At 46.0% G+C, this 24,521-nt stretch overlaps 2 protein-coding genes and 2 pseudogenes across 2 annotated transcripts; all 4 read left to right on the forward strand.

Moving 5' to 3' along the window:
• The first annotated feature begins 1,175 nt into the window (after positions 1 to 1,175).
• Positions 1,176 to 3,719, forward strand: LOC125510141 (proteasome assembly chaperone). Its single transcript, XM_048675233.2, has 6 exons — positions 1,176 to 1,528; positions 1,823 to 2,020; positions 2,847 to 2,918; positions 3,004 to 3,079; positions 3,163 to 3,227; positions 3,296 to 3,719. Exons 2-6 carry the CDS (start codon positions 1,838 to 1,840, stop codon positions 3,386 to 3,388), a joined length of 489 nt encoding a protein of 162 aa, XP_048531190.1. The 5' UTR covers positions 1,176 to 1,528; positions 1,823 to 1,837; the 3' UTR covers positions 3,389 to 3,719.
• Positions 3,679 to 6,857, forward strand: LOC147972398 (uncharacterized; annotated as a pseudogene).
• A 1,500-nt stretch (positions 6,858 to 8,357) lies between these two features.
• Positions 8,358 to 9,232, forward strand: LOC125556455 (uncharacterized). Its single transcript, XM_048719183.2, has one exon. The coding sequence runs from the start codon at positions 8,458 to 8,460 to the stop codon at positions 9,064 to 9,066; it is 609 nt and encodes a 202-aa protein (XP_048575140.1). The 5' UTR covers positions 8,358 to 8,457; the 3' UTR covers positions 9,067 to 9,232.
• Positions 9,233 to 19,144: 9,912 nt separating this feature from the next.
• On the forward strand, positions 19,145 to 20,457 carry LOC147972399 (uncharacterized; annotated as a pseudogene).
• The last annotated feature ends 4,064 nt before the right edge of the window (positions 20,458 to 24,521 follow it).

The following is a 24,521-nucleotide window of genomic DNA, read 5'->3' on the forward strand; positions in this document are numbered from 1 at the left end:
ATAACATATAAAGCTCAGACGATGTTTTGACTAACCCATTAACTTAGTACCAAGTGTTAGTGTCCCGGATGAACAATACCTCAAATAAAGTGGTAAAATATTTTTTAAAAATTTAGATTTTTTTGTGGATATTCGTGTTAGTGTCGCAAGCATGCTTGACATTTTTCCGCATATAAAGCATACAAAACAGATAATATAATTACATAAAACAATAAAAAATTGTATATAGGTTGGAGACGTATCAACCAACGCTGGTTGAAGTTGTGCCCGACGCCTATCGGGGCTAGAGAAGACGTGTCCGAATGCCGTTGTGCTACAACCTGCACTCGCCGTTGTTGAGATGGTGGACACCATTTGTTGCAACCGGTCAGCGTTGGCGACGACGACACTGCATGCTGGAACCGACCATCACCCTCGGCAAAAGCAAAAAATTGCAACAATTGACGGCCAAAGCTGCACCCTTTCGACGGCGACGCTGAAACTGAGCTAAAGTTGTGTCGGAACTCGGGACTGCCACATGTAAAGTGACACAAGCTATATGGGGCAGGAGATGCAAACCTTCCATGATTGTGCTCCAATCATTGGCGGCCACGTTCAAGGGCGACAGCTGAAATGCTACCATGAGGTTATGCTGAAACCAGCGAGGATGGGTGCTACGAGAGCGGCAAGCCGGCGTGCTTCAAGGGCAGTGTCGCGCCCACTGTTTGCTCTCTCCCTGCATGCTTTGTGTGTGAACTAATAGTTGAGGCGCCACCCGGTGACGCCGTTTGAAAGGAAGTTGTGCACATGTTTTCATTTAAAATATACGTGGTCATCACCTCCATCTAGAAAAATATTTAAAAAATCATCACCTCCATCTAGAAAAAGAAGTAAAAAAAAATCACAAATGTGGCCTACCAGAGCGCCACTTTGTGTATCTGTCCATTTAAAAAAATATGTGGGATCATCACCTTCATGTAAAAAGAAAAAGCATTTTAAAAAAGTTCCTCACCTCCATCTAAAAAATATATTCTAAAAGCTTTTTCACCGCGGCCAACCAGCTTGTGCCATGTGGCATAGCTAGTTGGCCCCCTTCGTGCGTAGCTTAATGGCTTTAATTTTTTTGGCAAAAAAAAAAAGATGTGGGGGACTGATCCGACGGCTGGGAAACAACGCAATCGGCTCACGGGATGCGACCGACCGGGAGGCTGGCGCCGCTCGACCGCCGCCTAGCACCGAGACAGGCTTCGGACGCGAGCCTTTCCCCTCTTCCTTCTTCTGGCGATTAGGGTTGTCCCCAGCGCCGCCGACCAGCTGCTGGCACCGGCGCGGTACCTCGTTCCCGCCGGCCGCTTCCACCCCCCATACACCTCCGTCGCCAGAGCCTGCCCGCTCCGCCGCCACCCCTCATCCTGAGGACTTCCTGCTAGCCGCCGCCGGCAAGAAAGCCCGAGGACCACCACCTTTTCGCGACGAGGCCACTGTCTCCGCATCGTCCACTGTTTCGTTACTGCTACCGCCTGTCTGTCATCTGCGTCAGCGGCTGCAGGTTTCGTGCTCCAGCCTTTCTAGTTGATTTCTTGGTGATGAACTGTATATGCAATTGTTGGTATCTTAGAAATTTGGTGGACTTTATGGCTTGATGCTTTCTTTTGAACTAAATTACAAGCGCGCAGATCCTCTAATTTGAGTCACCAAAGCATCTGCTTGTATTGGGTCGTTTCATTAGTGCCTAGTCAAATGCCAGTGTAAACTGAACACAAGCACATAAGTTTACCTGGAAGCCAAGCGGGGCCTTCATCGCGAATTTATTTACCTCACGAATTGTTCTGTGTGCATCTAGATCCGCCCCGGCATCATGTCTTCAGAGGAGCTCACAACAAGCTTGTCAGATTTGGCGGTGGCTTCGCAGGCCCCGACGGCCAGCCAAATCGGTTCTTCAGGTGATCTGTCCTCTGAAGGTGGGGTGCAGGTCACTTGTTTCAGTGAGGACCTGCACGACGTCACGCTCCATTTCCAGATCATAAGGTTCCCTAAACAGGTAACCACAAGTTTCACTTGTAACTTATTGCCAAAATACTCACAACTCACAAGGTTTGTTGGGGCTTCCAAGCAAACTGAAGTCGCGTAAGTTCTGAAATGTGAACAACGTTTGGTTGGTGACTCTCGTCTACAGTTTTAGAGCTGTTTGTGTCGTGCTGTCTAAAACTTTCATTGTTTGTGTCGAGCTCTGGTGAAACTTATCTAATTGAGACATTGTTTGGTTTGTGTCCCCAGTTCCTCACTTCTGGATTTGGGCATTGGACCAAACTTTGCATCAAAATGTAACTCAAACAAAGACATTGGATTAGAAATCTTACCTACGAGACTGGGGGTGGGGGGGTCTTGCAAGGCTGTGTTTCTTGGGATGCAGTTTTCAGACAGTCTATCGAGGTGGCGAAGAAAAACAAAACATGTCATAAGCAGTGGAAGGGATGTTCTACTAGATGTGCAATTCAGTTAGTTGATGTCATGGAGAAAAATCATATCATTTGTAAAGCTGCCAAAGGAAGATGTTCTAGCAGTTGTCCATGTTCAGTTTCAGTTAGTATATGTAAATTTTTAACATGAAGCTAAACTTGCCTTGAGCATTTGTTGTAACATGATTACATGAAGTATGCAAGTGTATGCGTTTGTTATCATCCCCGTGTGAGTTAAGCTTGATTCATTTCTACACAAACTGGGAATATGGGTAGCCATATTTCAGATGATTATTTTTCTTTGAATCATATACATATTTATCCACAATGTGGTATGATCTCCATTCTGCTCTTTGTCAAACATTCATGTGTTATCTTTTTTAAGCCCCTCTTTTTTTTTCAATGCAGATCTATGCATGGATAGGATGCAACAACTCGGCAAAGTTTGGCCATTTATATGCTGCTGCAACCACTAGGCTGGTAACATGCAATCGATATAACCTTAAGAACCGGTGTATATTTATTTCTTTTGAGACTGATCACTGTACCATCATGGTCGTTGCAGGGTGATGGAGTGAGTGTCACATCTGTACTTGGAGGAACATCTGATAACACTGGATCAAGCATGGCCCGCCGCTTAGGTACTTCAATTTCTGCTGCAATTGACCCACCTTTCATCATATTGGTATGAAAAACGGCAAGCTCATGCCACCTCATGTTTCAGTGCTGAAGACAGGCCTAAATATAATTTTAGCATGTAACATTCCGAAAGACAGCCCCATGCTCGAGGTACTAACTGGAACATCTTTGTGTTAGAATTGCCAAGTTTCTGTATCTGATGGGAGCACTGTTTTCAGGCTGCTGCAGAGAGGAAACTTGTGGAGAAGCTGAGAAGTTTAGGCTATATCAGATCTAAGACAGGAGAGGCTAACGCTTCCACAGCTCCTTGATCCACAAAACGCTGATGGATACTTGTGAACTGTCAAGTCAATCGTAGAAAAAGTCACTACTCTTAATGTGTTTGAAACATTTTGAATGGTTATGAAAGCTCAGCAGGGGCTTACTGAGTGTAGGCATGATGATCTGAATTTTTTGTGTGCGACTGTGAACTGCTCCATGTTCAATGAATTATCAAACATGTGGCAAGTATCACATCTGCATCTTCAGAGGTTGTGCGCCATGTACTATTTCAGTGTCTCACGTGTGGAACCCTACATTGAGGTGTTTGTTGCTCACAGAAATGAACTTTGCTGGTCTTATTTGAGCCGTGCCTTCATTGAATTGGCAATGTTTCTAAAAATTCTTGATTAATTTCTTCAGTACTGTCTTAAGTATCTCTGTTATTTGATTTCCACTATAATTGCCGCCAACCTCGGGGGCCTCGGTTTTATTAAGGGGATCACGAGTATATTTTGATGCAATATCCTCGCCTTTTACCCCATACACATTATGCTTTAGAAGAAGAGCTTAACATGGATATGTAAGTTAGGTGTGGTAATTCTATATAGTGGAGTGTGCTATTAGGCATAAATTAATGTTCTATTCTTTCCCGCAAAAAAATCGTAAAGTGGTAGTTTTCTGTCACGTTTTCGTGAAATGTGGTAATTTTTGATTAAATACTCGACCGCTCATCCTAAGCACGTACTGTATGTACATGGCGCCGCCAGCCGTTGTGGGTTTTGCCGACGGAGGCGCTGGACGAGATCGCCCGGCGCGTCGGCAGGGGCGGATCCACTATTGGTCATGGGTGTACAGATGTACACCCAAAATTTACTGCAAAAAAATTCCTACATATAGTTATATGACCGAAATACTTTGTTTCAAAAAAAAAAGACCGAAATATAAGAGTACTACTTTGAGAGATTACGCAGCAGCTCTCCTGCTGGCAAACAGGCCAATAGTAGCCCATCGGCAGCAGTGGCACAGCCCACTAACCAGCAGCCCAAGAGCAGCAACGTTACCTCTCCGCTCAAAAAACAAAAAGCAACGTTACCTCTGCCCTCACGCACGACTGCACGAGAGATGCTCGGCAGCTCAACTCAAACCACCCCTAAAAAAAAACTCAGCTCAGTCCAAATGCCCCTTGAAAAAAAGAAACTCATTCCAAATTCACCAAATACACTGTTGATTTAAAAACAACAAATGAAGTATCTTTGGATTGATTTCATTAGTAAAAAATAAACAAATGATTTATCTTTAGATTTAGAGATATATAGCTCTTTGTAATTTTCTTCGTCTTTTGAGATATTGTTGTTATTGTGAACAATTTGTATTGCCGTGGGCTAATGGACTTCTGTATTAGGGTGAATTTTTTCTAAAACACTCAAAGTTGAATTTCTGGATCCACCACTGTGCGTCGGGCCCCTCAACAACGTCCTCTGCTCCGCCGTCTGCAGGCCCTGGCGGCGCGCGCTCAGGACCACCCGCCTCCGCCTGCTGGGACGACGGCACGGCCGCCTGCATCACATGTTTGAACTAAAACCACGACAAGTAAATCAGAACGGAGGGAGTACATGCTTGAGAAACTAGAGCTACGCCCCGTCGTGAAGCTCAGCCCCTACCCCTACCACATCGACAGAGCCGACAGACACTACACCCAACGATGCCCCGTCGAGACCGTCATGGACGACGAGGTGGCGCGGTCGCGGATCATCGGCTGCTCCCACGGCTGGGCCGTCACCGTCGACGACGACACGTGGGCCATGTCCCTGCTTGACCCCTTCACTGGCCGGAGCCTCCCGCTACCTCCCTTCACCGACACCCTCGCCCAGGCAAACAGCGGCGGGAGCCCACGGGCGGGACCACCCGCTTCTGGAGCAGGGCCGGCCCTGTGTTTTGGGAGGTCCTAGGCGAACTCAACGACATGGGCCCCTGTGTTTTAGATCACTTTTTTTTCAGCACCCGACAAATGATTTTTCTTAGGTAAGATGGCAGGCTAATGTCCTAAAATAATGAAGAAAATAGAATACAAAGAATTAGAAATCTATACATCAGGTGATTGAAACCCTAGACATGTACTCCCTCCGTTCCAAATTACTCATCGTGGTTCTAGTCCAAATTTGAAACAGAGAGAGTACACAGCATGACAGAAAATTAGGATGGATCATGGATGAATAGTTGAATACGTACTAAAGAATCAAAGAAACTGCTGAAGTTTAGCTTTGGATGGAATCGGGGGATGGAACAGGAATATGATACATGGATGGATACGTACTGTATTGCCGTCTTGCCGGATGCCGGATGGCTGAGCAGTGCGCGCAGCGCCGACAACCAGCGGCGGTCGACGAGAGGATGAAGTCAAGAAGACGAACCGACGAGGAACGAAGGCACAAGACCAGATCTTAGATTGATTTGTTTCACAGAAGCGAAGCGAGCGGCCGTGTGGCTGGCGTGACGCTTCGCGATCGCTACCTAGGGCACCTAGCTATGGGTCTAGCCCATGTCCTTCCGTTTCTCTTGTATAGTTTTTTTCTTATGTATTTTTTGCTGGGCTGTATAAGATGTATCCTAATCATGGGCCCCTCCCAGCCTGGGCCCTGGGCCATTGCCCCTCCGCCATACCCCCAGGGCTGGCCCTGTTCTGGAGGCACATGTTCCGCGAGGCGGCGCTGGCTCCCGGGCGCCGGCTGGGCACCTGCGCCGTGATGCTGCTCCACAGCAACGGCCGCGGCCTGTCCTACCTTGCTCGCGGCGCCACGTCGTGGGCGACGCTGCGCCCTCCGCCGGGCATGCCGCACAAGTACATGGACGTCATCTTCCACAAGGGGGGCCTTCTACACGATCAGCTGCCACGCCGAGCTGAATGCCTGGGTGCCGGACGGCCACGGCGGCCTGAGGACGACCTAGGCGGCTCACGAGCCCGCTGCCGGGGAAGGCATGGGCCGTGCTCACCGAGTCCATGTCTCGCGATGGCATTCTCATGGTGACTAGCACGGAAACGCGGGAAAACAGCTACAAGTACCCAGGCACACGTCGATAACTACTGCCGACGAGAGTACGAGGTGCACCGCTGCGTGGAGAGCTAGCGTAGGTGGCCTCCAGTGAAAAACCTTGAGGAAATGACGATCATGATCGCGGAAGGACGCAGCTTCTGCGTCCCACGCAGCTACGGCGTCATGGGCGACTCTGGCTATCCCAAGTGTGTGCAAATATCTACTCCCTCCGTTCCTAAATATTTGTCTTTCTACAGATTTCAACAAGTGACTACATACGAAGCAAAATAAGTGAATCTACACTCTAAAATATGTCTATGTACATCTGTATATGGTAGTCGTTGAAATCTCTAAAAAGACAAATATTTAGGAACGGAGGGAGTATTTCTCATTGGTTTGTTCCTTACGTTGCCAGACTAGCTCCAGCCTTTTGATCCTTCCTCTTGATAAGCGCTTGTATACTGACAGCATTGCTGCTTCAGCTTGACAATTGTTGCTGCAAGAAGTAGACCCAATGCTAAATTTTCACTAAGCTCATTCCTTAGAGAAATTCCAAGGGAAGTTTCATCAGTCATCATTGTTGGGTTGTATGCTGCAGGTTGTACATGCACATTTGTACTTGGGAGCAGGTTAGAGTTGGTATCTTCGGGAGATGTTTTTTTTCCTCCTTCTCCATTAAACATGCATTAAGCATTGCATTTTAAGCCTGGAGAACCTGCATAGGACTCCATTTTCTTCTGTTGAAAAGGAGATCATTTCTGACTTTCCATATGTTCCAAAGAATTGTGAAAATATTATCGAGTTTTAGCCCTTGTTGAGAGGACACAATCATTTCAATGATATCAACAAGATATAAATTGGAGTCCAACATATCAGTTTTGAGGCCAAATTTAAACCAAATTTATCTAGATAAACTGCATTGAAAGAAAAGGTGCAAATCCGATTCTATGTGACCACATCTATATCATTCTTTTAGAATGCCTAGAAGCTCTCAATACCGGTGCAACAACTCTCCTAATGAACCCCCAAGCAGAAAATTTGAACCTAGGGTTCATGGTTTTGCTTTTCCAAACCCAATTTGGGACAGAAAATTCTTGATCCGAAGTAAGTGCTCGTCTTCGAAAAGAGCTATCTCTGATTTCCCGCACAAAAGTTTTGTATGCATTTTTTGTTGTACAATCTGCATTAGGAGTGTGAGTCCAACAAATGGTATCTTCAAGATTAGCATTGATAACTGAATATTCAAACTCTCATTCTTAACAGAATCATCAAATAAGCAATCATTTTGTCTTCATCACAAAGTTTGGAATTGGACTTCCAAAGATCACTAATGATACTAGGGCAGGGTCCCTCTAAATTAGGCTTAAGATGATCATAAATATTCTCCCAATCTTTACACCAAGTACTAGTCCATATGTAAGAGTTGCCTTTAGCAATTTGAAGCTGACTAGCCTCCAGCATGAATGGCAGAACTTTTATGACAGTGGTCCAAAAAGCTGACTAAGAGAGCTAGGTTTCCAAATAGAAGAGTTACCAAAATATTTAGCTCTAAAAATATTTTTCCTAGCTACTAGTAGGACCAAAGGGTACCCTAACATCCATCAATTATATTACTACTTTTTCTGTTTTTAAATATAAGTCTTTTTTAAAGATTCTAATGCGATACGAAGCAAAATAAGTGAATCTATACTCTAAAATATGTCTATATAAATCTGTATATAGTTTTTATTAAAAACTTTAAAAAAACTTATATTTATGAACAAGAGGAAGTAATTGATATGGCCGGAGAGAAACATATGGAAATTGGTGACCCGAATCCGGGTGGGATGCGATGGAGACAAAGCGGCGGAAATAGTCGGTCTGTCCACGTTTCCACCACACCCAGCCCAAAACGTGTGATGTGCTTTTCAAGCCACCGCACCCAGCCCTGCCCCCCGACCGATCTGCCGTTGTCAACGCTTATCGGAGTACATATATATCTGCAGTGCACCGCCTGCCGTGCACCAACCCTTTCTTCCCTAGCTAGTTCGCTTTCTCCAAACCCAAAGTATTCTTTTCTTCCAAGAGCGAGAGAAAGAGAGGCCGAGATGAAGCTGGTGTGGTGCCCGGAGACCGCGTCCCAGGCCTTCATCGCCGGCGTCAGCGCCCTGTCAGACTCCGAGCACGGCCCCGCGGGGTCGGCTGGCGTCGCCGAGCTCGTCTCCGCCATGGTCGGGGGATGGAACGCGCAGCTCGTCGTCGACGCGCCCGAGGTCTCGGCCCCCGACTCGGCCACCACGAGCCTCGCCCTCGCCGCCGCCGCCCAGCGCACGGGAGGCCGCTACGCCCGCGTGCTGGCGGACGCGGACCGGGCCATGGAGGAGCTGGAGGGCGTGGACTTCTTGGTGGTCGACGCGCGGAGGCGGGACGCTGCGGCCGTGCTAGCGGCGGCCAGGCCCGGGGCGAGAGGGATGGTGGTGGTGCGCCATGGCGACGGGAGGCGGCGTGGCACGAAGGCGCTCGAAGCTTCCATGGCGGCAGGAACGAGGATCGTGCGGTCCGTGTACCTGCCGATTGACACGGGTGTCGAGGTCCTCCACGTTGGGGTGGGCAAGGGGCCGAGCATACAGTGCCGGCGCAGCCCGAGAGTGTCGAGCCGTTGGATCCGGCACGTCGACCAGGAAACCGGCGAGGAGCACCTCTTCCGCCGGCAGTAATTCCAACCGCTAGCTTTCCCGTACATCAATCGGTTGTAGTGCCGGCCAGGAGAATTAGCTAGGTGGCCATGGTGTCTGGCTTCTTTGAATCTTCCAGCATGCTTAAGAGATGGAGGGAAACTGTGGTGAACCATGGTGTAAATAAATAAATATCGTTCAACAATCATGATACTGAATCTTCCTAGCATCATTGTGAATTTGAGTGCCTTTGATATGATACTGAATCATGCATCCATGTAGATGGTCTCTTAAGTTCAACAATCGCAGTGCATCCCTTTTTTTAATGCAACATTGCAGTACATCGTTTGATTTAAGTGTGTTGCTTGTGTTGAAATTAGCGAAATCATCTCCAAAAATATGGTATTCCCTCTCGTCCATATTAATTGACGCACATTTAGTACAACTTTAGTAAAAAGGTATAATCAATTTGAATAGAATGTATCACGCTCGTTGCCATGCCGCTCTTCGTTCATAGGCCCGTTGTGTAGGGGACCTGTTCCTTGGGCGACCCAAAGCCCATCCACCCACGAACAGCGGCAACAAAAATTGATAGAGACCAACGTCGCCCCTTTCACAAATGTGTCAGCCACACATAGAGGCAAGTCATTGGTCCCAGTAGCGCACTCGTACCAGTATTGACATGTGAGACACAAAGAGCCACACATATGCCATGAGCACTGACACGTGAGACGCAAAAAGCCATACACACCACACGCATAAGTAGGCACAAAAGCCCTACACAACCAGATCCATTTCTTTGGGGGGGGGGGGGGGGGGCGTAATAGTTGTATCAACATTTGAGAATTGACTGGCATGACTGCTATGACAATAAATATCCCCGTAACCGGCTAGCTTCCTAGCTCCACTGTGAATGATATTCTCTTTGTTGCTCTAAAAAGTTAGCGTATTTTATATGATGATCATACATCCATGTAGATGATTTCCTAAGTTCAACATCAAAGTCCATTATTTGCTTTAAGTGTGTTCCTCATGTTTAAATTAGTGAAAGCGTCTCCAAAATTGTAGTATATATGACCTGACTAGAAGATGTCGCGCCGCTCTTTGTTCATTGGACCATTTTCTATTGGTGTTTGTGTTTCTTCTTTTCAATGTAGATAGAGGCATTGACGATATCATGTGGAAAAGAAAAAGGTCAGTGACATAAGGAGCCCTTTCGTTCGGCAAGGCAACAACACGCCAACCCCACCCATCCAAAGCGGCAACAAAAATCAATAGAGATCCGCACCGCCCCCTTTCGCACAGGTGCTGGCCATGCAAAGAGGCAAATCGCCACATCCCAACAATGCACTTGTACTAGCACCGACAAGTGAAGCGCGTCCACGTCACACCTACCCGCAAATAGACCAAACAGACCTACACAGCCGGAACAACACCCACTTACAGCCGGGCGCAAGCGGTGCCGGATCCCCAATGCACCACAAGGCTCCCTTTCTAAGGAGCCTAGTAGTTCTAGTGTTATGTTATTTGGGTTAGAAGATTGCTATGGTGTCCTCTTCCTTCAAATAAAAATACAAGGACACTATTTTGAAAACTGTCATTTATAGTTGCCGACTTCCTCAAGCCAATTTGAGAAAGAAATCACATCCATCCTGAAGAGCAGGGAATTATTTTTTCAAACATACTTATTTTCCTTATTTGGCATTGTATGTGAAAGCCATGTTGGTTCGAAATTCAGTTCTCTTGGCAATCTGAACTGACTTCAACTCTTCTTTCCTTCTATATATTGTCTGGTGTATTCCGTCTCGTGCTAAGTGTAACCCATCAAGGAAGGCTTTGGTAGTCTCTAGATGGTCGTGTTGGCGTAGAATTCCACCAACAGTTCGTACACGAGAAAGTACACCAAATTATTTTTAGGGGAAGCACACCAATTTCTAGATGTTATTCGAAACTCCTTATGCAACCATCACCTCCAAGAATATTATTTCACAAGGTAGATCGTAATCATGCATCATTTGTTTCACTTGAGAGTAGACTTGATATACTTTACAATTATGCGTGACAATGCTTGAATATGTCATTTTTTTGCTACCACCCTTCACCCCCCCCCCCCCCCCCGCGCCCCCGCCCCCGCGTTGCAAAGCTCAACTACTGTTATGCAAATAATCATATAAAATTTAGATTGACTTTACCTAGTTGTTTATCAATCAGACTTGTACCACTTTGCAACATATTATGATAAATGCTAACGGACTGGTATTCTTGCATCAGTGATGAGATCTAAAGGCATGTTTATATCCATCCAACATGTTATTTTAGGTAAGACATGTACTCCCTCCTTCCATCTATATAGAGCCTAATGCGTTTTTCGAGACTAACTTTAACCAAATGTTAGAGCAATAATATATGACATGCAACTTACACAAAGCACAACATCAAATTCATATGTGAAAGGAGCTTTCAATGATATAATTTTCACATTATGCATGTCATGTACTATTAATTTTGTCAATAGTCAAAGGCGGTCGTGAAAAACGCATTAGGCCTTATATAGATGGAAGGAAGGAATATAAAAATTCAACAATTTACACACAATTTTACTCATACACGTAAGACTCAACCATTTGTTTGATGCCTACATGTACTTTATGCATAGCCCCGGGATACCCCTTTCCCGGGCGAAAATTCTCAATCAAGTTCATTGGTGCAAATGGTAGCTGGTGGTTGTTATTGTTAACTTGTATAGTATGAAAACATATTTGAAATGTTTATAACGTTCCTCACGAAAAGGCGAATTTTATATAACTTGACGACGAGGATAACCGTGAAGGCATGAATACAGCGGATAACAACACACAGCGATGACTAGATCAGGGTGTAAGTCTGTCTCTTTGTGTAAACAACTGGCTGGCGGCCGGCAGCTAGACTTTCCTGTCTTAGCGCTACATTTTCCTCCTTACAATAAACTTCCAAGTTGCAGCTTACAATCGTCACAGGGAATCTTTCATAAACATATTACTTACTTGCTAGCCAGAGAGGTAACTTGCTTCTCAGCTCAATAGTTTGACCTCCTTATAATAATACAGAGACGTGTTACCAATATTAAATTTCCGTTCCTTCTTCTTTCAACTCTTTCGGCAGCTGCTTTATTGGCATCTTTAATTTGTCCTTTGATCCGTTCTTGTGATAAGCGCTTGTACGGGCACCATTGCTCCTTAAGAAAAGTTGGTGCCAAAAGTTGTCAATACGTACGTGATTGGTCCTAGTTTTGGAGTACTAGCTAGATTGGTATGTACACTGTTACCACGATACGTGCACTGCATTATTCTAGAGCTCTTGGTTGACAATGAGAGACAAAGACATGAGGAAAACACATTCTTTGTTGGCTCCATATCACACCCAGTCTTGCGTCTGGTCAAGATAAGTACGGCATCCAGTTGTTGGAGACTTGGAGTACTTGTCGTCCCAATCCTGGATATTGAAATGAGCAGCCAGTTTATTCGTTCCTATCCAAGGTATGCAGTGAGAAAAAGAGATTTTTTTTTTGAGCGAGTGAGAAAAAAGATGAGCAAACAATCCAAGCCGTCACCGCAGTTTATATAAGGGCCGACCCTGGGCCAAGGCAAAGAGGGCGACGGCTCAGAGCCTAGCCTGACTAGGGCCCAGACCATGTGCACATTTGGTCTCCCATAAAAAAATAAGTGCACATTTGGTCTCATATTAAAGGCCCAACTTGCATGGAAACGAAGACCCTATGAAGAATAAACGCGGCCGCCGTTTCACTTTTCTTTTCCCCTTCTCAACTTCTTTTCCGATGGACTGCAACTTCTTCTACAAGCACTCCCATCCTGGCGAGCAGCAGCGGCAGTGTGGCACATTCTACATGCTGCCGCGTGTCACTGGGTCAACCGGTCAAGGACTTACTATAATTCTCGAATTATATAATACTCCCTACAAAGTTAATACAAATTTGAGTCATCTATTTTGAAACGGAGAAAGTACCTGATGGACTCGACTATTCACGGGCGCGGACGAGCGCGCCTGATCACGGAATCAATAGGGTTGGTTCACATTGGGTTTGCATTCAGTTCACGGACTCGAATATTCTGTACCAACGGAACATTTGCACCTTTTGCCGTGGTAGCATCGTCATGACAAATGAGATGTGGAAACAAATCAGAAATTTTTCCTGATATCCGCTTACATTGTTTTTGAGGCACTTATAGAAACGCTCCCCGGCGTTCTGCCCCCGTCGTGTTTAAGTAGGTGACAACGTTCCTGCCGCAGTCCGGGCACCGAACAATTGGTAGGACGGGCGGATTGGACCTTGGTTCCTGTTCGCCGTCTGTTGCAGCTAGGGAACAAAGTGGAATGAAATGTCATGGTTCCGTTCCATTAGAATGGGTCGGTTTTATCCCCGTGTTTGGCAGGGAAAATTCCGAGGAATGGAATGGTTACACTTTAGTTTTTGGTTTGAGAGACGGAATGGAGTGAAATTGTTCATCTCACCACTTGCATGCTTGTGATTATGTACAATGTATTGAACTTTGGCATCAAACACAAACTGAATGCAAACGGACACTTGATCGCACTGATTCAGAGAACAAAGGCACAGCGTGCAGACAAATAATCGTGTGTTTGAGAAGCTGCAGTACATCAGTTACTGAACCAACCTTCTGACTATGTCAATCTACTAACTGAATTACAACGTGAAGGTGTGCAAAACCTGTTATGCTTAACAGATTCCAGTCAAACAAAAGAAAATGCCGATTTCAGTCAAAATTGCCCAGCATCAACGCAAGAGCGGTGCAGAGAAACCTGACCGCCAGCCCTGAGCCTCTCCACCACGTCCTCGCTTTTCCCCTTGAGGCTATGTTCGGTTCCAAGGGATTATATCCACTTGGGGATCTAATCCGTGTAGGGTTTTGGTGTCGCCACCCAATCCCCACGTGGAACCATTCCACCGGAGGGATCACCTAATCTCTGTTCGGTTACACCCACCAGCAAAAACACTTCTAAGTATACAGCAGTATACAACGGCACATCAGCACAACAGAAGTAATACAAGTCTTGTTTAGTAGTAGGAGCAATCAGTGACAATTACAAGTGGGAATCAGTAGCAATCAATTCATTGGAAGCCAAAAAAGAAACTTGTGGTTTGTTCAAAAAAACAAAGGAGAAATTACATTGTACAGTTGCAGTTCAGCAGATGAAATTACGATCAGTAGATAAAATTACGATCAGTAGATGGATCGTTTTGGGGCTAATAGCGCCTAGACAACGAGCTGATCAATCGGAGCAGCTGAACTGCGCCACTGCAGACGCCGGAACTGCAGCCGGAACGCAGGGCCGTACCTGCACGACCGACGGAGGAAGCAGAGGGACCTTTGGATCTTGGGACTGACGGACGTCGGAGGGAGAGGGCCGCTGCCGCCGGATCTAGAAGGGCCGTTGCCGCCATCAGTTAGATCCGTGTCGCCGCCGAGCTTGAGCCGCTGCAACTAGATGCGGCGGCGTCAGTTGGACAGGTGAGAGGGAGGAGGGCGGGGTGGTGGGAGCACGCCGCCGCAGTCTCCTCCAATAGCGCTGCTGCTGCTGTCCCTCCTTCTCCGGCGCCGGCGTCGGCGTCGCCGCGACACGAGAGAGATCGGGCGAGAGAGGGTGTGGCATTTCGAGCGAGAGACGGGGTTTGCTTCCACGAGTCGGGACGCGTGGGTCGTTTCCCGGCGATTTCCACGCGGTTTGGGAGGTGTTTAATCCCGCCCGGGTCTAAACGAAGGCTGTTAGAAGCCAGACTGGGATCCGACCCCAGCCAGGGCGAAACCCACGGGGATCAGCGGGGTTTCGGCCCGATCCCGGCGAGGGTGGGGATAACCGAACAAAGCCTGAAGAAGAGCTCCGTCGCCAAACCCCGACGCGTCATAGGTCACCGTCACCCGCGCGGACCCGAGCTCCTTCGTGCCGACCCACACCATGGCCTCCACGGCTGCCTTGGACTACGCGTAGCCACGGCGCAGCGTCACCGCCAGTGCTGAGCACACGACCACGATTCGACCCCTGCCGCCTGATCGATCGAAGAAAGAGGGCTGGCAGCTGCTGGAGGGAGGCTGCGATCTGTGATGGGTAGGCCAAGCCAACTCGACTTCCATCCACCACGACGTGATGCTGTCACGGCTGGACGTTGCGATCCGTCGCTGATGGATGGACGTCCGTTGCCCCGACCCGTCAACCATCGACGCCGCTCCCATCGGTACTACGCATCTATTATATTATATTTAAATAAAAGCTCCCCACTACATGATTTCTCTTGGCATGCAATCCATCCACATCATCAAGCCATGTCAGCAACATCATTTTTATTTTTTTCAATCGGCTTTCGTGACATATCACATCATTTACGTTATTATTTTGCCCCTTCCTTCTTGGGCACCCACCGCTTCATTTTCTGCAGAAGCCCCGCTACGCTGGGCCTAATCAAAACGCCTCCTCCGCTTCAGTTTCTTTCCCGAGCAGTTTTAACATGGTCCCTCTTACCCTCTTTTTTCACATGAGAGGTAAGAGTATAAAATAGATCCTAGCCGTTGATCTCATCAATGAATGGCTTGATTGACTCTTACTTTCTTACCTCACATGTAAAAAAAGAAGATAAGAGGGACCATGTTAAAATTTGCGTTCTTTCCCAATGAATTCCACATCAAAGGCGCCCGATGGTTCCCTCGAAAAGAAAAACGATGCCCGATGGCGCTTCTGTTTCTTCGCCATATATTCTCCGTCGCTGCCTGCTTCTTCTCCAATCTCCACAGCAGCTCTCCCCTTGCTGCAACTACTAGCGCGTCGCCCACCGCGCCACCCATGTGTGGTGTCTTCGCTTGCCGCCACCCGCCAGCCCACCTCATCGCCAACCCAGCAGCCAGCCCACCTCACCTCCTCAGGGCCTCCTCACCACCATCACACGGGGGCGCAGTGCCGGAGTTCGTCCTTCCCTGGAGCACCGATTGTCCAACAGTTTCCACATCCATAGTACTAGCTGATAGTCTCATAGCAAAGAGGATGGACGAGAGCTCAATCTCAGTATAATCTGCCATCACAAAAAGTATTACCCGGTCTGATTCCTCTCTCTCTCTCTCTCTCTCTCTCTGGACTGTTATGATGTTCTGTGATTACTCATCTCCTTATTTGTTTGCAGAATTAAATCAGCTTTGCAGAGAGAGGTTATCTTGAAATAACGCAGAAACTAAAATGCAGTGAAATTAATTAAAGGTATTCAAACGTCACTTATCGTTCCCTTATTCTCCCCAATATTCATATTCCATCTGGGTCCTTACACTCAAGAGTATTGTTTCTTGATAGTGTATTATTCTTCAGTTAAGTCATGGCCCCTTAACAGTTTTGTACTTTATTTACTTATAGGATTCCTCCTTAAATTGTGTTTTCTACTATCCCTGCAAACTTTGGTACATAAGTTCCCTGGTGATCTACTACCTTTGAAAAGTTGTATGCCTTTGGTAATAATTTATTACTCTCATGGTCTCACCCTTGAAAAATATAGGTGTGTTGCAGGGCACAAACGTCGACCACTTATGTATAAAAAATAGGAAAAAAAAGGTTAGCTAAGATCATTATGCCGATTCAAAACTTCCATATCCATTGTTATCTTTCTAACTAATGTTATACACATGTTCTTTTATTCATATCCCTGAATTCAGGTCTTTTGCAGTCTGTTTATTTCTGAATAATATTTTTTTATGTAAGTCGACAAGATGTTTGTCATATAGTTGTTGTAGTGGCAGTAAATGTCATATTGCTCACCATGAAGGCTTAAAAGTTTGCATTTGTTGATTTGTGTTTGCTATATTTGATCTAGATTTTACTATAGAGGTGCAAGCCCACAGACAAGAAGAGAGATATGTAACTTATCTGTGCGTAGCATTTTACTTTATTCCCATGCATATCTTAGGTTATTGTTATCCATCAGGTATGTCAAGGAAAGGGCCATCTGCAAGCACTTGCCACGGCACAAGGATTGCACATTGGATTCTAGATCGTTTACTTACTGTTGTATATAAACATACATATTACGTCACCTCATCAAGAACTTCTATCCAGAAATATATGTAATAAATTTTGTAAGTAGCTGCTAATAGTGCTGTTTGCTATCGTCATAATTGTACTCTATCACTATTACATTTATGATTTAATTTTGAACTTTTACATGTGCTTAATTATGAAGTCCCTCAGCAACGCGCGGGGTACCGTCTAGTTAAATAAGAAAATCGCAAGTAGAGCAGGCCTCCCATATCCCCAATGCGAACCAACGCCTATTGATTCCATGATCATATAGGCCGCTTACTTTCTTCCGGGAGAAGAAAAGAAAGGCGGTCGCCTCCTGCCGCCAGGGCGACTTCCTCCGCCGCCGTCCTCCGGCGGCTCTCCTTCGCTGACGACCTCGGTCGTCGGTGGTGAGGGGGGTCGCCGGATCCACGCGTGTGGATTATTTTAGGCCTTAGTTTCTTAGAATTTTGGGTTGTTCATCATCATGGCTTCGACGATGGCGATGGTGGCGCCGACTAATAAGGCGGGGGTGCCAGATCTGGAGTTCGATGGCGTGTCCGGGGTGTTGCCCCGGTCCGATTCGTTCAACGGCAATGGCTTCGTCTTTATTGGCGAGCCACTTTGGAGGTCCGCAAAGCTGCATATCAGCGATGGAGTCGCGTCGAGCTCGGGTGTGGTGGTGATCCGTCATTTTCTACTTTGGTGGCTGCTATGGTGGTGCCAGAGACATGTGACGGGCGTTGGTGTCAAGCTCAGAGGATTCTTCAGTCTTGTTTGTAATTTTACTTCCTGGCTGGTGTTTCTGTGTGCAAAGGCTAGCGGTCTGCTGTCTTTTCAGTATTATCAGATCGGTATGTACATGACTTATACTATGGTCGTTATGATATAAATGAGACACGTGTTACCATGCAAAAAAATAATATTGATTTCATGATTAGCCGCGCTCGTCTGCGCCCGTGAATATAGGTTGCATCATTAGATGAAGCTTTTTTTTAAACATCAGTACAGACACAAGCGCACCTCCGAAAGACTATGCCGGCATATCATCTTGAAAAATCCTAAAATAAATTCAGGAGTAAATGCGAGCACCAGGATTTGAATCCCGATGAGCTAGGAAAACCATAGTTCCTCTAATCATCTAATCACAGTTTGGTTGGCTTAGATGAAGCTTCTTGATGTATATATGTGGCTGCTACAGCCTACATATACATGCATGCATGTGCACTTAGCTTCACACATTCTATATTTATCCAGTTAGGATATACTCCCTTTGTTCCATATTATGGCGCGCATGCAGTTTTTGATCATATTCCAGATCGTAGTGCGTATAAGCACATTTTGACGAAGATAGCCCCTAGGTTGGATCACTGCAGTAAACCTGCATGCACCCACGTGAGTGACAGTGTGAGCAGATAGGGGCAATTCCAGTCTAAATAAAAGTGCCAACCTCATGTCTTGGTATAGGCGCTGCAAACAAGGCGCAATATAAAAGGGAACAGAGGGAGTATTGCTTAGAGCATCTCCGCATCCTCCTCTGCGGACGAGATATCGTCCATCCACGCATAGGGGTCGGACTCACGAGCGGCAACTCAGTGGCATCTGGGATGTACTTGATGATGATGATGATTTATTTATTTTGCATGACGGATGGCATGGCCGCAGCACTGAGGTGTACCTTGGTCCTTGGACATACGCGAAGAAACTCGGTGCCCGGATGAAGAACCTTGGATGTACAACATCATGTGCATCCATCATGTGCAACATTATTAGATATGTAATGCTAGCTGACGACGAATGTTAGCTGGGAAGAAACTCGCAGCAAACACACTCACAGCCGTTTGATCAAGATCAAACGATGATAGAATTGAGAATTGTCATATGCTAGTCAGAACAAGTTGCTATCCCTCTTTTAACTAATACAGCCATGAAAAATGTTCGCAAATGCCAACCTTCAGCGAACGTTCGCTAGCTAAAAGGGTCCTCTATACAGTATTTCAAATTTAAGGACAACTGATTCCAGCCAGTCCATGTATTGATGTATGTATGTTCAGGTTTCGTTGCGGGCAAGACAAGGCAATCATCCGATCCCCTTTTAATCCGGGCGCTTAATTAGAAATCACAACTTCGCCAAAATCGGTGTGGCGCCGATCGATCATCCCACTAGGCATGTATAGATGGCGCCGCCGGCCGTCGTGGGTTTCTCCGACCTGCCGACGGAGGCGATGGACGAGATCGCCCGGCGCTCCGGCCCCCTCGACAACGTGCTCTGCTCCGCCGTCTGCAAGTCCTGGCGCCGCGCGCTGAGGACCGCGCGCCTCCGCCTGCTCGGACGACTACCCAACCGCCTGCACTACTTGTACATGCTGCCGCCCCCCTGGCGTCCATCACGGGGGGATGCCGCACAGGTCACCCCTGTCCACGGCGATCGCGGTGCCGTCACCGTCCTGTCCGCCCTCGACGACGTGATATCGGACACGCGCGTGATAGGCTGCTCCTACGGCTGGCTCATCACCGTCAACGACGACATGCTCTCCCGCGGCCTGTATCTGCTCGACCCGTGCACTGGCAGGCGGTTCCGGCTCCCTCGCGTCGTCGACACGCCCCGTGCCCTGGAGAAGCTTCGCCAGATTTCCCGGAAGCTCGGCGCCAACAACCACTTGTACCATAAGGCGGCGCTGGCTCCCGGGCGCCGGCTGGGCACCTACGCGGTGATGCTGCTCCACAGCGACGGCCGCGGCCTGTCGTATCTCAGGCCCGGGGCCGCGTCCTGGACGACGCTGCGCCCGCCGAGGGGGATGCCGCACAAGTACATCGACGTCGTCTTCCACAGGGGCGCCTTCCGCACGGTGAGCTGCTACGGCGAGGTGAACGTGTAGGTGCCGGACGGCGGGGCCGGCCTCCGGACGAGACGGCTCACGGAGCCGCGCATGGATCATCCATTGGTGCAGGCCGCCCTGGTCGAGTCGGCGTCCCGGGAGGAGCTTCTCATGGTGAGCTGCGGCATGAAGCAGCAGTACCAGTACGAGGTGTTCCGCTGTGACGAGCGGCAGCGCAGGTGGCTCCCGGCCAAGGACCTCGGGGAGACGGCGATCATCATCGGGAGAACCTGCAGCCTGTGCGTCTCGACACGAGGCTCCGATGATGCTTCGCCGGGTTTGAAGTTGAATCTGATGACTTCAGCTACATGGATGCCTTATGTTGCAGGATTAGACCCGACTTATTGATAGCAGACGGTCCTGTGAGAAGGGAAACTTCAAACATCGTATCACTAGTCTACAAATCATACACTCCGATATTATATACTCCCTCCCTTCCTAAATATAAGTCTTCTTAGACATTTCAAATGAACTACAATATATAGATGTATATAGATATATTTAAAATGTAAATTCACTCATTTTGCTTTGTATATAGTTATCTATTGAATTCTCTAGAAAGACTTATATTTGAAAACGAAGGGAGTACTATATACTACCTAAGAGAGTCACCCATGAATTTATTTATCTCAACATGCAAACATGTCACCTCACCATACAATTATGATTGAAAAAGGACTCACTACACCATTCAACCATGCAACGCGCAACATTTAAAATTTTCATAAACCAATTCCCGCAGCAACGCGCAGGTCTCCTCCAATACTAGTAAAGCCATGCTTGGAAGCGGTGCAATCTAATATGAACGTATTTATTTTCACTTTTGTTTCGATACAACCATAAACACATCAACGAAGAAGATCTCTCCACAGCCCTTCATAATAAAGAGTAGGATTGTCTTTTTAAAAAATATCCATGCCGAATGCGCCGATACGCGACATGTGTATGTATCATCCGTACACGGCTTGGCGTACATAGCACATTTTACCTTTTCTTTTACATTAACCTGCAAAAAATGTGCAGGACGTGATTCGAACGGGTGACCTCCTTGTCAAGTCATTCAGAAAACTCACGTGATGTGAATACTTACATCATTTTTCTTCTTTTCTTATTTCTTCGGATCGTGTCCCACTCAATGAGGAGGTCGGGAGTTTACTTATTTTTTTCTTTCTAGTTTCGTTTAGCTGAGGAGGTCACATGTTTACTTTTTTCGATCATTTTTCTTGTTTCATTTGGTAATTTTTCTTTTTGTTTCTCTTTTTCTTTTCCTTTAATTTAAACTCGTGAACTTTTTAAAAAATTGACAAACTTTTTTCAAATCCGTTTGACAACGACCGGTTTACTCTAGCGAACCGGTCTTTTTCTCACTATTATTTTACCTTTTGTTTCTTTTTTCTTTTTTCTTCTTTTTTCTTTTTTCTTTTTCACAAAATGCTCGTGCTTTAATAATTTATTCATGTATTCAAAAAATGTTACTTTATCAAATTATGATCAAACATGCCAATATTCACATTTAAAAAATTATATAGACATTAAAAAAATGCACGTGTCTTTCAAAACTGCTCAGAATGCCAAAACGCAAACATTTTTTAAAAAGAGCAAACACTTATATCCTTTTTCTTCTTTCTTATATTCGTGTCCCATTGAACAAGGAGGTCGTGGGTTTACTTTTTTTTTTCTAGAATCATTTGGCCAAGGAGGTCGCGGGTTTACTTTTTTTTTTCATTTTTTCTTGGTTTCTTTGGTCTATTTTATCTTCTCATTCTCTTTTCCTTTTATTTAAATTCATGAAATTTCCTAAAAATTGACAAACTTTTTCAAATATGTGTAACAGTGATCGTTTATTGTAGCAGACCGGTCTTCTTCTCATTGTGCTCACTCCATTGAATACTTGACTATGGTTTGCCTAATGTAGTCTACCTTTCGCTGCATGGTAATAGGTTTATTTCTATCGTTTGTCTTCGAAACTTCCACGTTTTGAAGACTTACATAAAAATCGCCTATTCACCCCCCCTCTAGTCGATATAACGCACTTTCAATTGGTATCAGAGCGAGGTACTCCCTTGTTCTGTGTGATTCGGTTTAACCACCTGGAGTTTTAGCTATGTCGACTGCAGGGATAATTAAAGTCTCCGCCGCGTGCCCCGTCTTCGATGGAACTGAATATCCCTACTGGAAGAATAAGATACGCATGCATCTAGAAGCCATTGACGTCGACCTATGGTATGTCGTCAAGAACGGCATTCCCAAGGCTGGAGAAGGTGTCACTGCAGCTGATGTCAAGAAGTTCGTTCAACTGGACTCTACTGCCAAGAATATCATCTGTGGTCATCTGACCAAAGGACAGTATGGCCATGTGAGTGCTTTGGAAACATCTAAGCTAGTCTGGGACTGGCTCTCCAAGGTCAACGAAGGCGTCTCAACCCAGAGAGATCAGAGAATCAGTGTCCTTCGCAACCTCTTCAACCGCTTCAAGCGAAATGACAATGAGAATGTCCAACTCACGTTTGATCGACTCACTGACATCACGAATGAGCTTCAAGCCCTCGGCGCTACTGAGATCACCAAGCATGAAGTCGTCAAGACACTACTGAGATCACTTGACAGTTCGTTTGACACCCTAGCCCTGATGATTCAAGAACGACCTGATTTCAAGACACTCGATCCGTCCGACATACTTGATAGGCTCAACACACATGAGTTTCAGCTTTTTGAGAAAAGAGATATCTACGGTCCAAACTATGGGCGAACTCGTGCCTTGAAGGCAAAAGCTGTCTCCTCATCTGAAGAAGAATCTGACAGCAGTTCTGATGATCCTGAAGACATTGGAAAGGAACTTGCTATGCTTGTGAAGAAGTTCCAAAAATTCACCAAGAAGAAAGGCTTCAGAAAGTCTTCACGATCAAGCTCAAGGAATGATGAAGCTTCTGCTCATGACTACAAGAAGAAAACATGCCACAAGTGCAAGAAAACTGGCCACTTCATCTCTGAGTGTCCGCAGTGGGACAATGAGAACAGAAAGAAGAAGAAGAGCAAGCAATATGACTCTGACGACAAGAAGAAGAAGAAATACTCAAAGTCTTCTTCCAAGTCTTCCTCAAAGTCTTCATCACACAAGAAGAGCTCATCTGGCAAGGCACGTGCGTTTGTTGGCAAGGAAATGGATTCAGAGGAGGAGTCCGCTTCTGAGGAGGCGGAGGTGGAGTCTGAGGAGGAGTCCGATTCTGGCGTTGCAAGTCTGGCTACAGCATACGTTGCCAAGTCCATCTTCAACACTGAAGACAATGACTTCACCACCAATACCGATGCAAATGACAAGGACTACTCCGCTCCTACCTACTGCTTCATGGCACGCGGTGCCAAGGTAAACACACGCACTACTCACTATCAAACATCTAGTGACGATGACTCTGATTGTGGGTCAAGACCCAGCTACAAAACACTTGCTAAAATTGCAACTGAACAACAGAAAGCCATGGAACATATTCAAAAACTGTTAGACAAAAGCGATGATCTGTTAGGCGCTGAAATGACTCGATCCGAGTCCTTAATTGAAGACATAAAAATCTTCACGTTAAGTATGAGGAACTTGAAAGTCGTCATGAAATACTCTCAATAACTCATGAAAAGCTTTCCTATGATTATTTTCAAAGGAAGCAAAATCTTGAGAAATTGAGAGCGGCTCATGAAGATCTTCAAAAAGAAAATGAGTCACTTCACGCCAAACAGATCAGTTCCGCTCAGGAAGGATTTGAACCACCATGTCTTAAATGCATTGAGCGTGATAATGCTACTTCTGTTGTTGAATGTTCAACTGCTGCTACTGTTGCAATATCTTCAACTGTTGATGTGGGAACTAACCCCTCTGCTGAGGATTCCACTGCTATTGCTGATGAGAATGCTAGGTTGAAGACATTGCTTGAAACAGGGATGTACAAAAGTCTCAAAGGGCATCAGACACTATGTGATGTCCTCAAAAGACAGATCCTGAACCAAAACCCTTCATAATAAAGGGTAGGATTGTCTTTTTAAAAAATATCCATGCCGAATGCGCCGATACGCGACATGTGTATGTATCATCCGTACACGGCTTGGCGTACATAGCACATTTTACCTTTTCTTTTACATTAACCTACAAAAAATGTGCAGGACGTGATTCGAACGGGTGACCTCCTTGTCAAGTCATTCAGAAAACTCACGTGATGTGAATACTTACATCATTTTTCTTCTTTTCTTATTTCTTCGGATCGTGTCCCACTCAATGAGGAGGTCGGGAGTTTACTTTTTTTTTCTTTCTAGTTTCGTTTGGCTGAGGAGGTCACATGTTTACTTTTTTCGATCATTTTTCTTGTTTCATTTGGTAATTTTTCTTTTTGTTTCTCTTTCTCTTTTCCTTTAATTTAAACTCGTGAACTTTCTAAAAAATTGACAAATTTTTTTCAAATCCGTTTGACAACGACCGGTTTACTCTAGCGAACTATTCTGCTTATTCTTATGAGTACTATTGTCCGCCTGTAAGACTTTTTGCTAGGGCTCCAAAGCCAAAGTTCTCAGATGCTGCACTTAGAC

Source organism: Triticum urartu, chromosome 5A, assembly GCF_056163025.1.
Source record: "Triticum urartu cultivar PI428250 chromosome 5A, HENAU_Tu73, whole genome shotgun sequence".
NCBI lineage: Eukaryota > Viridiplantae > Streptophyta > Magnoliopsida > Poales > Poaceae > Triticum > Triticum urartu.

Excerpts from the sequence above, each read along its gene's own strand:
- LOC125510141 (XM_048675233.2), top strand. The coding sequence starts at position 1,838 with ATGTCTTCAGAGGAGCTCACAACAAGCTTGTCAGATTTGGCGGTGGCT. Across the intron at positions 2,919-3,003 it reads CTGCTGCAACCACTAGGCTG|GGTGATGGAGTGAGTGTCAC; the intron begins GTAACATGCAAT and ends TGGTCGTTGCAG. Across the intron at positions 3,228-3,295 it reads AAGACAGCCCCATGCTCGAG|GCTGCTGCAGAGAGGAAACT; the intron begins GTACTAACTGGA and ends CACTGTTTTCAG.
- LOC125556455 (XM_048719183.2), top strand. The coding sequence starts at position 8,458 with ATGAAGCTGGTGTGGTGCCCGGAGACCGCGTCCCAGGCCTTCATCGCC.